Source organism: Dermochelys coriacea, chromosome 6 (assembly GCF_009764565.3).
Source record: "Dermochelys coriacea isolate rDerCor1 chromosome 6, rDerCor1.pri.v4, whole genome shotgun sequence".
Lineage (NCBI taxonomy): Eukaryota > Metazoa > Chordata > Testudines > Dermochelyidae > Dermochelys > Dermochelys coriacea.
The window spans coordinates 46,778,530-46,790,603 of NC_050073.1; the positions used below are offsets into that span (position 1 = coordinate 46,778,530).

Sequence of the window (12,074 nt, forward strand, 5' to 3'; positions counted from 1 at the left end):
CATTTACGAAATGGAGGCTGATTATCAAAGGAGAAACTTTATTCTTACAAATGTAAACCTTTGTAATCTGCAAAGATGAAGAAAGAAATACAGAAAAGGTGTTTAACAGAAGTTTTGGAAAATACACTAACTTTTTATCATATACAGGTTTAAGAGAAGCTCTTTAGAGTGCTGGGTGGTATTTGCTTTGGGATATTGCCTGTAATGGGTTTTATGTTAAGCATCAAACATCTGACTTTTGTTAAAATGATTGCATGCAAACCTTAAGTATCATCAGAGCACAGCTTATGAAATGCCTTGGGAAGTATGACAATACTACAGAGTTAAGAATATTGGTGTTTTGTTGTGGAGGTTTGATTGTTCATTTTCAATATATTTTTTTTCTTCCAATCTGTTTCGTGTTACAATGATTAGGTTATTCAGGATACACTGAGACTGGATTCAAACTGATGTTTTATTTCATTCAGAGTTCCTTGTCAGTAGTAACTTAAAATGAGCATCTGGAGATTTTATATATATAAAGAGAGAGAGAGACCTTTTTTGTGCCATTACTTGTGTTTAGTGCTGCTTCTCTGGAGCGACATGTACCTGGTTGTTCATGGGCTCTTCAATTTTTTTTTTCAGTCACAGCGTATGGTTTAAATTCACTTCAGGATCTTTTCTTTTGCCATCTACATTGATAATGTGTGCCCAGATACTAGGGTAACAGATACTTTAGAAATGTATGTCATAATATTAAAATATTATCACATTTTGATTGACATGTAGGGTTTTTTCTCAAATGAAACTTTTTTGAATATATTCATTGTGCTAATGAAAGAGAATGTGTCTGGGGAGTAGTGTCAGTAGTGTCAATGAAGATCTTAATATTTCTTTTCATTTTATAAATACTCTTAATGTACATTTTAGTGTTCATGAAAGGAGTTAGACTGACAGTGGTGTGAATGTAAAATCCTTAGTATTAGAACATGCTCAGCCGTGACCACCTCCCCATTTCCTCCTGTTGAGGTGCCTCAATCTTGAGCTGGAGGGACCACCTCTAAGGGGTGAAAGGATAATCTTGAATAAAATATGCTACTGTAAATGCACTTATGCTGCTGACCCTGGTTTTCTGGAAAAGGGAAGAGAGTATGCAAAACCAGTATGCAGAAAGTAGTCATACAGGGATAAGAGTAACTACATTAAATTCCAATATTTGGATCCTCCTAGTGGACTTAAACAATCTTGGTAAATTGGACTCAGTAATGATTGTGACCTTGAATATCTGGCTGAAATAACTGTAAGGTCAATATGACATATTTATATAGGCTTGCTTACATGTGTCCACTTTCTTATTCTAGCTTGGATTTTTACTGAAACCTAGTGGGATGATTCATGAGGTTGGAATGCTAAAATCAATGGTTATACCTATTTAGGAAGGTTCAAGCAGGCAAAAGGGGAGGGATAGTGGCACTCTTTATCAAAAATGACATTACATGATTCTGATAACGTGGAAGAAAATGATACTGAATGATTGATGTCCTAATAGATAAAGTGCAGATGAGGTACTAGTTGGTGTTTGGCTACAAACGCCAAATCACACTATGGAACAAGATGACTGTTTCCTTGTGCACCCAGCTATAATGTGCGTATGGGCGGGAAGCTGCATCATTATTGGGGACTTCAGTTTGAGTGACACACACTGGAGTTCTCATGCTGCCAATACTAAAACATCCTTGGAATTACTGAATGTTACAGATGACAATTTCCTAATTCAAAAAGTGTTGCCGCCAACACAGGAGAAGATCTATCATAGAGTTCTCCCAAAAGATAATGAGGAACTGATCAGAACTAAAATTAATGGTAGCTTAGGCACAGGTGATTGAGTTGATCAGATTCATAATGTGCAAGCAGAATAAAGTCCTGACCATAATGCATATTCACACTCACTCACTCTCTGTCTCTGTGTCTCTCTATTTGCTGGTTTAGTAGGGCCAGTTCCACAAAGCTGAAAAAAACCTGGGGTCACCCAATGAAATTATTAGGCAGCAGGTTTAAAACAAAAGGAAGTACTCCTTCACACAATGCACCATCAACTTGTAAAACTCATCGCCCGGGTTGTTGTGAAGGCCAAAAATATAATAGGGTTCAAAAAAGAATTAGATAAGTTCATGGAGGATATGTCCCTCAATGGCTTATTGGCCCAGATGGTAAGGGACACAACCCCATGCACTGGGTCTCCTTAGCCTCTGATTGCCAGAAGCTGGGATTGAATGATGAGATGGATCACTTGATAATTGCCCAATTCTGTTCATTCCCTCTGAAGTACCTGGCATTGGCTGCTGTTGGAAGACAGGATACTGGGCTAGACGGATCCATTGGTCTGACCCAGTATGACCATCCTTATGTTCTTAATTATCAGTTAGGAGAGAGAATTTAATCAGAAAAATGTGAATAACTGGAAGTCATTTAAAAATACCTTACTAGATGCCCAAAAAGGCACCACCAAAAAAAAAATGGTTTAGAGGGGAAGAGAAGGCAGTTATAAAAATAATATATAATCCCAAAAGGAAGAAAGGGGAAATTAATCATAATGAATATAAATCACAAGTTAGGAATTATAGAAAATTGATAAAGAACACAAGGATAAATCTATGGCTAGCAGAGTTAAGGAAGTAAAAAGGAGTTTGGAAAAATATATTAGGAACAAAGAATCCTGACGGTGATATTCGTCCATTACTAGATGGAATAGGTGGTATTATCAGTAATATTGCAGAAAAGGCAGAAGTATTCAATAAATTCAAATTACTTAGGCAAGTTAGATATCTTCAAGTCACCAGGGCCTGATGAAATGCATCCTAGAATACTGAAGAAGCTGACAGAGCCGTTGGCAATTATCTTTGAAAAGTCATGGAAGACGGGAGAGATTCCAGAAGACTGGAAAAGGGCAAATATAGTGCCAATCTATAAAGAGAGAAATAAGGACAACCCAGGGAATTACAGACCAGTCACCTTAACTTCTGTACCTGGAAACATAATGGAGCAAATAATCAATTTACGAACATCTAGAAGATAAGGTGATAAATAATATCCAGCATAGTTTTGTCAAGAACAAATCATGTCAAACCAACCTGATAGCTTTCTTTGATGGGATAACAAGCCTTATGGATAGGAGGGAAGTGGTAGACGTGGTATATCTTGACTTTAGTAAATTTTGATACTATCTTGCATGACCTTCTCATAAACAAACTAAGGAAATGCAACCCAGATGGAGCTACTAAAAGGTGAGTGCATAACTGGTTGGAAAAACCGTTCCCAGAGAGGTTATCAGTGGTTCACAGTCATGCTGGAAGACCATAATGAGTGGGGTCCCCAGGGATCAGTTCTGGGTCCAATTCTGTTCAATATCTTCATCAATGATATAGATAATGGCATAGAGAATGCGCTTATAAAGTTCGCAGATGATATCAAGCTGGGAGGGTTTGCAAGTGCTTTGGAGGAAAGGATTATAATTCAAAATGATCTGGATAAATAGTCTGAAGTAAATAGGATGAAATTCAATAAGGACAAATGCAAAGTACTTCATTTAGGAAGGAACAATCAGTTGCAGACATACAAAATGGGAAATGACTGCCTAGGAAGGAGTACTGCGGAAAGGGATCTGGGGGTCATAGTGGATCACAAGCTAAATATGAGTCAACAGTGTAACACTGTTTCAAAAAAAGCAAACATCATTCTGGGATGTATGCACAGTGGTAGTATTTCAAACTTTTTTACTGGTCACCCCTTTCACATAGCAAGCCTCTGAGTGTGACCCCCCCCTTATAAATTAAAAACCCTTTTTTATATATTTAACACCATTATAAATGCTGGAGGCAAAGTGGGATTTGGGATGGAGGTTGACAGCTAGTGACCCCCCCCATGTAATAACCTTGCAACCCCCTGAGGGGTCCTGATCCCCAGTTTGAGAACCCCTGTATAAGCAGGAGTGCGGAAAGTCCAGAAAGTGTGTGGGTTACATAAACAAGACATGAGAAATAATTCTCCCGCTCTACTTTGCGCTGATTAGGCCTCAACTGGCATATTATGTCCAGTTCTGGGTGCCACATTTCAGGAAAGCGGTGGACACATTGGAGAAAGGGTAAATGGGGTGATCTGGGTAATTATAGATCAATCAGCCTGAGATTGATCCCAGGCTAGAGAATGGAATGGTTGATGCAAAATGCAATAAAGAATTAAAAAAAGTTAATGTAATTAATGCAAATCAGCTGGAAAATGCTTCCAGATTGTGGCTCCTGCACTGATTGGCAGGGGCAGGGAGGTGGGCAAAAGTGGTTTTGTGGAAGAGGTTTTCAATCTTCACCCCAATCCTGAGGCCAGTTAGGGATGGGACCTGTCTAGTCTGACTTGTGCCTAATGCCTGTGATCCCAAGGTACAGTTCTGATTTCTGGGGATTGCCAGGACATAGAGAGGCCCCTGGAAAGCTTCCTATGCTGGGGACTGGAAGGGTGATGGTGTAGGAGCTGCTACAATGGCTGTAGACTAATAGAGGAATCCTTCACTGACTGGTTACACTGACATTTACAAGCAGCACAGATCCCTCATAATGGGAATCGGAGTCCTTGCATTTTTCTGTGCAATATGCCCTGGAACTGATCTGCTTTAGCAGATTAAAACACCATATTTGCTAGTATTTCCATTCACATGGTTCCTAGAACATTTTATTGGGGTTACTTGCTCACAACAGAATTGCTGTCGCTTTTCAGGTCAGAGACAATAATCATTCCGCCTCAGTAATATTAAAACAGCCATTAGAATTGGAAGCAAAGAATAACATTGTCAAATATAAATCATGGGAAATTGTAGTTGCTGTTGAGGGTCCCCCCCGCCCCAATTTTCTTTACTGTTGTTTCTTGCTGGTTGTCCCAGCTTCCAGGGGCTCTGATGGGTAGGACCCTACCAAATTTATAGTCCATTTTAGTTAATTGCGTGGCCAGGGTTTTAAAAATTAGTCAATTTCACATTTTCAGATGTTTACATCTGAAATTTCAGGGTGTTGTAACAGTGGGGGTCTCTCCCCAAAAGGCTTTTGGGGCATGGTGGTGTTGCAAGGCAATTGTAGTGGGGTTGTGGGATTGCTACCCTTACTTCTGTCTTGCTGCTGGCAGGAGTGCTGCCTTCAGAGCTGGACAGCTACAGAGGGAGGCTGCTGGCTGAGTGCCCAGCTCTAAAGCCAGCACCACTGCCAGCTAGCAGCACAGAAGTGAGGGTCACAGGATATGGAGGGAGGGAGGTTACCTGGCAGTCTCCTGCCCATGCATATGGGGGTGACTGCTTGAGCTGCAGCCTCCCTGTGTGTGTGTGAGGGTTGACAGCTCGAGCTGTGGAGCTTCCTGCAGCCAGGGCAGGTTCCTGGAGGTGTCTCTGGCCTGTCCTGGGAGCAACCCCTATAAGGGAAGAGGAAGTCCTGTCCCTCCTCATCCCCAGCCAGGACTAGCAGCTGGAAGCCTGCACAGGGGAGGAGCCTGAAGCTAGGCACAAGATTTCACGAGGGAGATCAGATTTCACAGTCCATGATCCATATTTGATGGACGTGAATTTGGTAGGGCCCTACTGATGAGTGTATTTTAAATAAGCTGGAAAAACTAAATAAAATGTTAGCAAGACACAGCAGAATTACCCAAAACTGAGAATTTGGCTTGGACACTTAAACCAAAATTTTCCAATCTGAGGCCTGAATTTAGGCATCTTAATCTATATTTAGGCATCTAAAGAAAGTGGCCTCTTTTTCAGAGGTGTTGAGCACCTGCAGCTTCCACTAACTCGATGGATTTAGATATCTAACTTGAGGCGCACTCACATCTGTTAAATTTTGGCATAACTTAACACCCCACCTTGGTTTCCAGTACCAACTGTTTAATATTGGTCCTAGACTTTTATTATAAGAATAAAACTTGATGTACTCTTATGTCAATGGTATGCCTGCAACTTCTAGATTTTTTTTTTAAAGAGTAGATAGCACTATGTGTTACTTATATGTAATGTTCTCATTGTCTTTTAAATTTAGATGGAAGAAGGAAGTAAAAATGTGCGTCTGGGAACGCTAATTGGTTTGCTGGTAGAAGAAGGACAGGACTGGAAGCAGGTTGAAATACCAGCAGATAGTGGCGATCAATCTTCTCTGGCACCCCTGATGGCTCCGCCTGCAGCTGCACCTACTCCCCCTCCAGCAGGCACTTTAGCATTAGCCTCTACCAAAATGGAACATGGGCTTGGAAAACTGCCGTGAGTTTCTGTATTCCTCATGAACACTTTCAGTGTGAGACTTGAGGGCATTGCCACCACAGCTGGGGCCAAATTCATCCCTTTTGTAACTTCAGTGAAATCAGTGGAGTTGCACCGGGGATGAATTTTGTCTCCGTAGCTAAAATCAAAGTATCGTTTGAGAAATTCTTTAAATTTACCTGGTTTGTTTAGGCTTTGTCTACAAAGGAAGATTTTGTTGTTTTTTGTTTTCTATAACCTAAGACATGAATTTAAATGAGTATAGTTATACCAGCATAACTCCCTGTGTGGACACTCTCTTATTCTGGTATAAGAGTTCCTTTTTTCAGTTAAGCTTATGTCACATAGGAAGAATTCTAAGTGTAACCGAAAAAAGTTACTCTTACACTGGAATAAGAGTGTCATGTAAGGGCTTCTCAGTAGAGAGGTGTGGAGTTCAAAAGTGTTGACTTAAGTGTGCCCTCTCATTAAAACTTATGCGACTTTGTAAGGACACTGTGGTAATAATCAGTCAAAACATCTTCATCACTGCAGATAACACAAAAATTGAGGGAAATAAATAATGAAGAGGACAGGATACAAAGCAATCTAGATCACTTGGTAAACTTGGCAAAAGCAAACAATACATGTTTTTATTATGGCTAAATGTAATACATCTAGGAACAAAGAATGTAGGCCATACTTGCATGATGAGGGACTCTATGCTGGGAAGCAGTGATTCTGAAAAAGATGTGCAGTCATGGTAGATAATCAGCTGCATATGAGTGTCCAGTGTGATGCTGTGGCCAAAAGGCTAATGTGATCCCTGGATACAAAAATAGGGGAGTCTTGAGCAAGATCAGAGAGGTTATTTTACCTCTATATTTGGTACTGGTGTGACCACTGCTGGAATACTGTGTTCAGTTCTGGTGTCCACAATCCAAGAAGGACGATGATGATTTGGAGAGAGTTCAGAAAAGAGCCATGAGAATGATTAAGGGATTAGAAAACATGCCTTATAGTGATAGACTCTAGGAACGCAATTTATTATTAGCGTAGCAAAAAGAAGGTTCAGGGGAGACTTGATCACAGTACCTACATGGGGAACAAATATTTAATAATGGGCTCTTCAATGTAGCATGGTCCAATGGCTAGAAGTTGAAGCTAGACAAATTCAGCTTGGAAATAAGATGTAAATTTTTAACAGTGAAAATAATTAACCACTCAAACAATCTGCCAAGGATCATGTGGATTCTCCATCACTGACAATTTCTCAGTCAATATTGAATTTTTTTTGTAAAAGATATGCTCTAGGAATTATTTTGGGAAAGTTCTATGGCCTATGTTATACAACAGGAATGACTAGATCAGGGATTCTCAAACTTCATTGCACCGTGATACCCTTCTGACAACAAAAATTACTACATGACCCCAGGAAGTGGGACTGAAGCCTGAACTAGCCCAAGGTGGTAGGGGGCCAAAGTTCAAGCCTGAGCCCCGCTGCCCCCAGGTGGAGGTAGGAGGGGACCTAAAGCCAAAGCCTAAGGGCTTCAGCCCCAGGTGGGTGGCTTGTAACCTGAGCTCTGCCACCCAGGGTTGAAGCCGAAGCCTGAGCCCCACCGCCCAGGATGGTGCGGCTTGGCTTCAACTTTGGCCCCAGGTCCCAGCCACTCTAACACCAGCTCTGGTGACCCCATTAAAGGTGACCCCTTTCATTGGAGGCTTTTTAAAAACAGGTTAGGCAAACACCTGTCAATAATGGTGTAGGTAGACTTGGTCCTGCATTAGCTCAGGTGGCTGGACTTGATGACTTCTTGAGGTCCCTTCCAGTTCTATAATTGCTATGGTTTTATAAGTGTTGACCACTATACGATTCAATTAGTTTTTTAGCTCCTTGCCTAACTATCTGTCCAATTTTTGTTTAATTTTGCTACTAGCATTCAGGCTGTCCTAATGCAAGTAGAAGACACTAACTGAGACTTTTAACAGCATGCTTGCTAAAGTAGGAGAATGATTAGAGCACTAACTAGATTTAAATCAAGTGCTTTGTCAACTGAGGTTGTTAGTACAGAAACTGATTCAGCGAGGCTCCTAATCACAAATATGTGACAACTAATTGAAAACCAAATTAACATCTTTAATGCTTTACATTCCTTGTCAAGCTGGTATTACCCACTTGGAATTCTTGTGTGGTTCAAAGGGCTCAGCTCCTACCAGCTCTTCCATTTATCTGTTCAAGGCATTCTTTCAAGAATTTGGGGAAATAAGATCTGGTCTCAAGTACTAATGTTGCTCTGTTATTTTTGCTAAATTAACTTTTGCATCTAAGAATTCTAAAGTCTGTCTGAGTTCACTATGTTCTCATGTCATATAAATTATGTTAAAATAAAATGAATGCTCTGGAACTTTTCTCTAATATACCTCTCAATTAAAATGCAGAATTGGGTTGTGATGTAACCTTTGTAGTTTCTGTATAGCAGTGGAGATCAGTGTTATCTGCTGTAGATGATGTGCTTAACTCTGTCTCTACTTGGAAAGTTACTGCAAAGCATATCCCACATGGGCTGAGATGACACAGATACAAGTTTATAATGTTTGAAAGTGGGAGGAAACTGCATTAAACTTGTAAAGCTGAAAATGAGATTAGAATTATTTGCATAAATTCCTTATTTCTCAGTCCAGATGATCTGTTGTATTTCTAGAAGTTTGTCCAGTAAACTTAAGTATAAAAGCAAAAATTGAAGATATTAAGTATGAAGATTATTTTAACTGAAATTAGACAGAACTAATGATGCAGTTGTCAATACCTCACCTGCTATTAAAGAAGAGTAAGCTTGCGTAGATATGTATACACTGCCTTTAAAACTGTGGCTGGCCTGTATCAGCAGGCTCGGGCTGCAGGACTGTTTAATTGCGGTGTAGACTTCTGGGCTCGGGCTGGAGCCCAGGCTCTAGGACCTTGCAAGGTGGGAGTGTCTCAGATCTTGTGCTGCTGCCAGAGCCTGAACGTCTACACTGCAATTAAACAGCCTGTAGTCCAAGCCCTGTGACCCCGAGTCTGCTGGCACAGGGCCAGCCGCAGACATACCTTGTGAGACAGTAAGCATACAGGGCTAGCTCCTCAGATGAGCAGGGCTCCTTTATACTGCCTTGCCAAGGGATTATATATGCAGCTGGCATATCTGGCTCTGTGGTGATTACCTGTTTATGCGGGGATCCTCCAATGGTGTTGAGGCTTCTATGTCACCCTATTTCTTGCTGGTAGCATAAGGTAGATGGCTGGACCCCGATGTTGGGATGATGCCCAGCTGTGGTTTCAGCTCCTTGGGGTCACTAGTAGCTGTAATGTAACCTCAGAGCTCTGATAAGCTGGTATGGTAGAGCCAACCCTTCACATTGCAGCCCTGGGATCAGGGGAGTACAAAGGTGAACTTTATACTACCATTGCACAGACACCCACTGACTTGTACTGCATTCTCTCCAGCCGGAGCTGAGGCTCTGGACCATAGCATGTGGTATCCAGAACCTTTTGACATATTATGTGTGAAATACATTCACCTAACCCTATTATTTAGGTGGTTTTCTTTTTTAACTTCAGGATTCGCTTAAGTCCAGCTGCCCGCTACATTCTGGAGACACATGGACTTGAGCCAAGCAATGTTACTCCCACTGGGCCTCGAGGAATCCTCACTAAAGAGTATGTATAAGTCTCTGCTATAATTAATCCAAATATTGTGTTCATTTCCTTGTTTCAGCCTAGCCCGAATTCCAAGGTGTTCAGCATAGAAGACCCACTTGTTCTCTCACCCTTTTCCTTGGGGGAATTGATTGTTTGGATGACCAACAGAGGATGTGGGAGTCTGGTTTGGGTGACATTGTAAGAAATTTGTATTTTTCCTTGTATGATCTCTGGGACAGGGACTGTCCAGCCATGGGACAGCTGGGAGAGAGAGTGCAGCCCTCCCATTCCCCTTATCCCACTACTAGAATGATTGACAGCTCCCAAAATGTGCTGTCAGCTGGCACAGGGGTTTCTTTGAGCCTGAAGAGCTCCCCCACATGTACAGAGGTGAGTAAAGGATGAGAAGCAGCAGCAGAAGTCAACCTTCCCTTACACCTGTTGTATGGGGGATCTGAACCCCTGCTTTCCCGCACATGGGTCATTGCTGTAGCCTTGTATTTTATTTGAAGTGAATTTAGTAATGTTGTATTACGTCACTGTGGGTTCCGCTCTGGAGACTACAGTTTCAAGTTCAACAAAGTAAAAGTCACGTCTGCTACTTGCTTCAGATTTAGAGTCTCTAGTAACACGTAAAGACCAAGGATAATGACTACACATGCATTTACAAGTACAAGGTCTAGTCTGATTTACAAATTTTATTAAAGTTACAATTAAAATTAAAGTTGATTCCCGTGCATACAAAAATCCTATAAAGATCTATGCACAAGTTACAGATATGGTCATACTCACATCCTTAATGATATTCTTAGGGTCTGATGGATGCCTTGTCAATTGATCATGAGTAGAGGGTTGGTTCCTGCTGAAGTTTTCCTATAGGGAACTCATTTTATCCAATCTGGGAGCCCTCTTTTATCTTGTGATTCTGACTAACTTAACACTCTGTGCATGTGCGTGAAGGTATCCACCCTCTTTTTCCTTATTTGTATTGTTCCCAAAGAATATTGGGGTACCTCATTTTTCATAAGTTGTACTTTTTTATTCTCATTAACATTTACACACATGATGCACCCTGCGGTTAGGGCATGTGTTAGAAAAATGTGATTACCCAGTATCTTGTAATCAAAAATTAATCTTAAATTTAATTTTTTGCAGTACCACCCATTGGCACATCTATTTCCATAATTTTGTGGCATAGGGTCATTCTTTGGTCACTTACTTATGTCAAGCATTTCTTAAGCCTAAGGCCCGGTATGGCTAAGTTGACATCTTACATGCCTCAGCCTGTAGGCCTTGCGTTTCATCCCTACTTACTTAGATACCTAATACATAATTATCACTTCTAGTTACTTATCAATCTTATACTTCAATAATCCTACAATTTAAATCTATTTAGTCTACAATGATTATATATGACATAGCATATGACCTAATTATAACATCACACAATAAATGAATGATAAAATGAAGTAATTGGCTGCATTGCTGACCCCAGCAGACACAAGTATACATCTGTGGAGTCCAGGGTCTGATTTGCTTCCATTTTAGTACAGGTAGGCTAAAGACATGAAACTTAGTTCTGAAATTCCTCAAAGTTTAAAGAGGTTAGGGTCTGGAATTCTGTTTCACAACCATCTCTGTTTTTAGCCTGTCTTTAATTCTGTTGTGAATGTTGAGGATTCTGGGATAGTTTAATGTGCTCCTTACGTGCCTTGGACACACTACACTCTCCATTAAGATGTGGTTTCAGTCAAGGCACCCAGCAGCCTTTGGAATTGGGTGCTCATTTGTTAACATTATAGATCAGGGATTCCTGACCTTTAAATGATGACCCTCAAATCTGCATGTGTGTTGCGGTAAGGTTGTGTGGGAAAGGTTTCCTTCAGGAAACTAATTTTTGTCCTGGATAAAACCACTCCCACTAGTATTCTTCTTCACACACCTTTTGAGCTGCTGTAATATGTTGGCTCTATACGGTTTGAAACCTTGTATCAAAGATGACAAGGTTTGGTAGGCTTGAGTTGAACACAGTAACAAAACAAGAAACTATGAAAGCTTTTCTTTTCTTAATCTTTGTTTCCTACAGACTGCGGCCTGGTTTGGATTAAATAGTGAGGTGGATCGAGGGGGTATCATTTATAATAGCAGCAC

At 40.7% G+C, this 12,074-nt stretch overlaps 1 protein-coding gene across 9 annotated transcripts in view; it reads left to right on the plus strand.

The window, feature by feature from the left end:
* The window catches only part of PDHX (pyruvate dehydrogenase complex component X), a 113,493-nt gene that overhangs the window by 39,368 nt on the left and 62,051 nt on the right, over nucleotides 1–12,074 (plus strand). For all 9 annotated transcript variants that reach the window (XM_043515870.1, XM_043515873.1, XM_038405312.2 and 6 more), the window contains 2 exons: nucleotides 6,048–6,265; nucleotides 9,843–9,941. In XM_043515870.1, coding sequence (XP_043371805.1) covers nucleotides 6,048–6,265; nucleotides 9,843–9,941 — 317 coding nt within the window. The remainder of the gene's footprint in view (nucleotides 1–6,047; nucleotides 6,266–9,842; nucleotides 9,942–12,074) is intronic.